The sequence below is a fragment of the Aphanomyces invadans genome, assembly GCF_000520115.1.
Source record: "Aphanomyces invadans strain NJM9701 unplaced genomic scaffold supercont1.17, whole genome shotgun sequence".
NCBI classification, from domain to species: domain Eukaryota; phylum Oomycota; class Saprolegniomycetes; order Saprolegniales; family Verrucalvaceae; genus Aphanomyces; species Aphanomyces invadans.
Window position 1 is genome coordinate 641,057 of NW_008580162.1, and position 850 is coordinate 641,906.

The 850-nt window shown below is 51.9% G+C and overlaps 1 protein-coding gene across 1 annotated transcript; it reads right to left on the minus strand.

The window, feature by feature from the left end:
- Window positions 1-506: 506 nt before the first annotated feature.
- On the minus strand, window positions 507-823 carry H310_08419 (hypothetical protein; the record flags this gene model as incomplete). Its single annotated transcript, XM_008874138.1, has 2 exons — window positions 507-712; window positions 787-823. The coding sequence occupies 2 exons, from the start codon at window positions 821-823 to the stop codon at window positions 507-509; spliced, it is 243 nt and encodes an 80-aa protein (XP_008872360.1).
- Between the last annotated feature and the right edge of the window lie 27 nt (window positions 824-850).

An 850-nucleotide genomic window follows, 5' to 3' on the forward strand; every position in this document is an offset into this window, starting at 1 on the left:
GGCCTATCATTTTTTCGCGCCACTTTTTTTTTTGAATTCGTGGGTCTTCTCGGCTTCTCTCGAAGGACAATTGACTCGTTGCATCAGCCTTTGTTCCTGCTCAATCCTCATTAAAACTGGTTTTGATTGGATGAAAGTCCTGCATTTTATCGCCTTTCTTTAGCTTGATTGGCCCACACTATGAGCGTGGCCTATCATTTTGACGCATACTGTACCACATCCCTTCGCACTTGCCGCTAAAGCGTGGTCTTGCAACCGTAGTCAAGGACATGACCTTCGTAAAGTGCCGCTTCGATGCACTTGCGTACAGGGAGCACTTCATCATGCCACAGGTAGTAGCTTAGGTTGTCTTGCGTCACAAAGTACCACTTCTCATCAATCTGCACCCGAACATTTCGTGCTACACGAGTTGTCGTCACGTCCGTACGTAGGAACGAGCAAGCGCACGCCACCCACTCGGCCTTGTGTTTGTCCGTCAGCATGGGCTTCACGTGGCTTGCGCGTCGTTAAATCTTCTTGGTCTTGACGAGCCTCCACAGCGTTGTCGACGCGATGTACATGTGGACTCGGCCAGCACGCAATGTCGAGCGATGGTACGGATCGGCGGCCTTGACGGAAGCTTTCACGTCGGCCAGAGTAGTTGTTCGCTTGCGGCCACAGTTTCCCTTCTTTCGCGCCGACACATCAGCATAGCCCAAGTTGCCTCCGTAGACTAACCACGTTGCCATATGAGCGATGCTGCTTGCTGCATCACACCATATTCAGCACACAATGCCTTCATCGCACCGTATGCAGCAACACCTCCCTTCTTGATCGCGACCATCGAACAGTACAGTCGCCTTCGCTCACC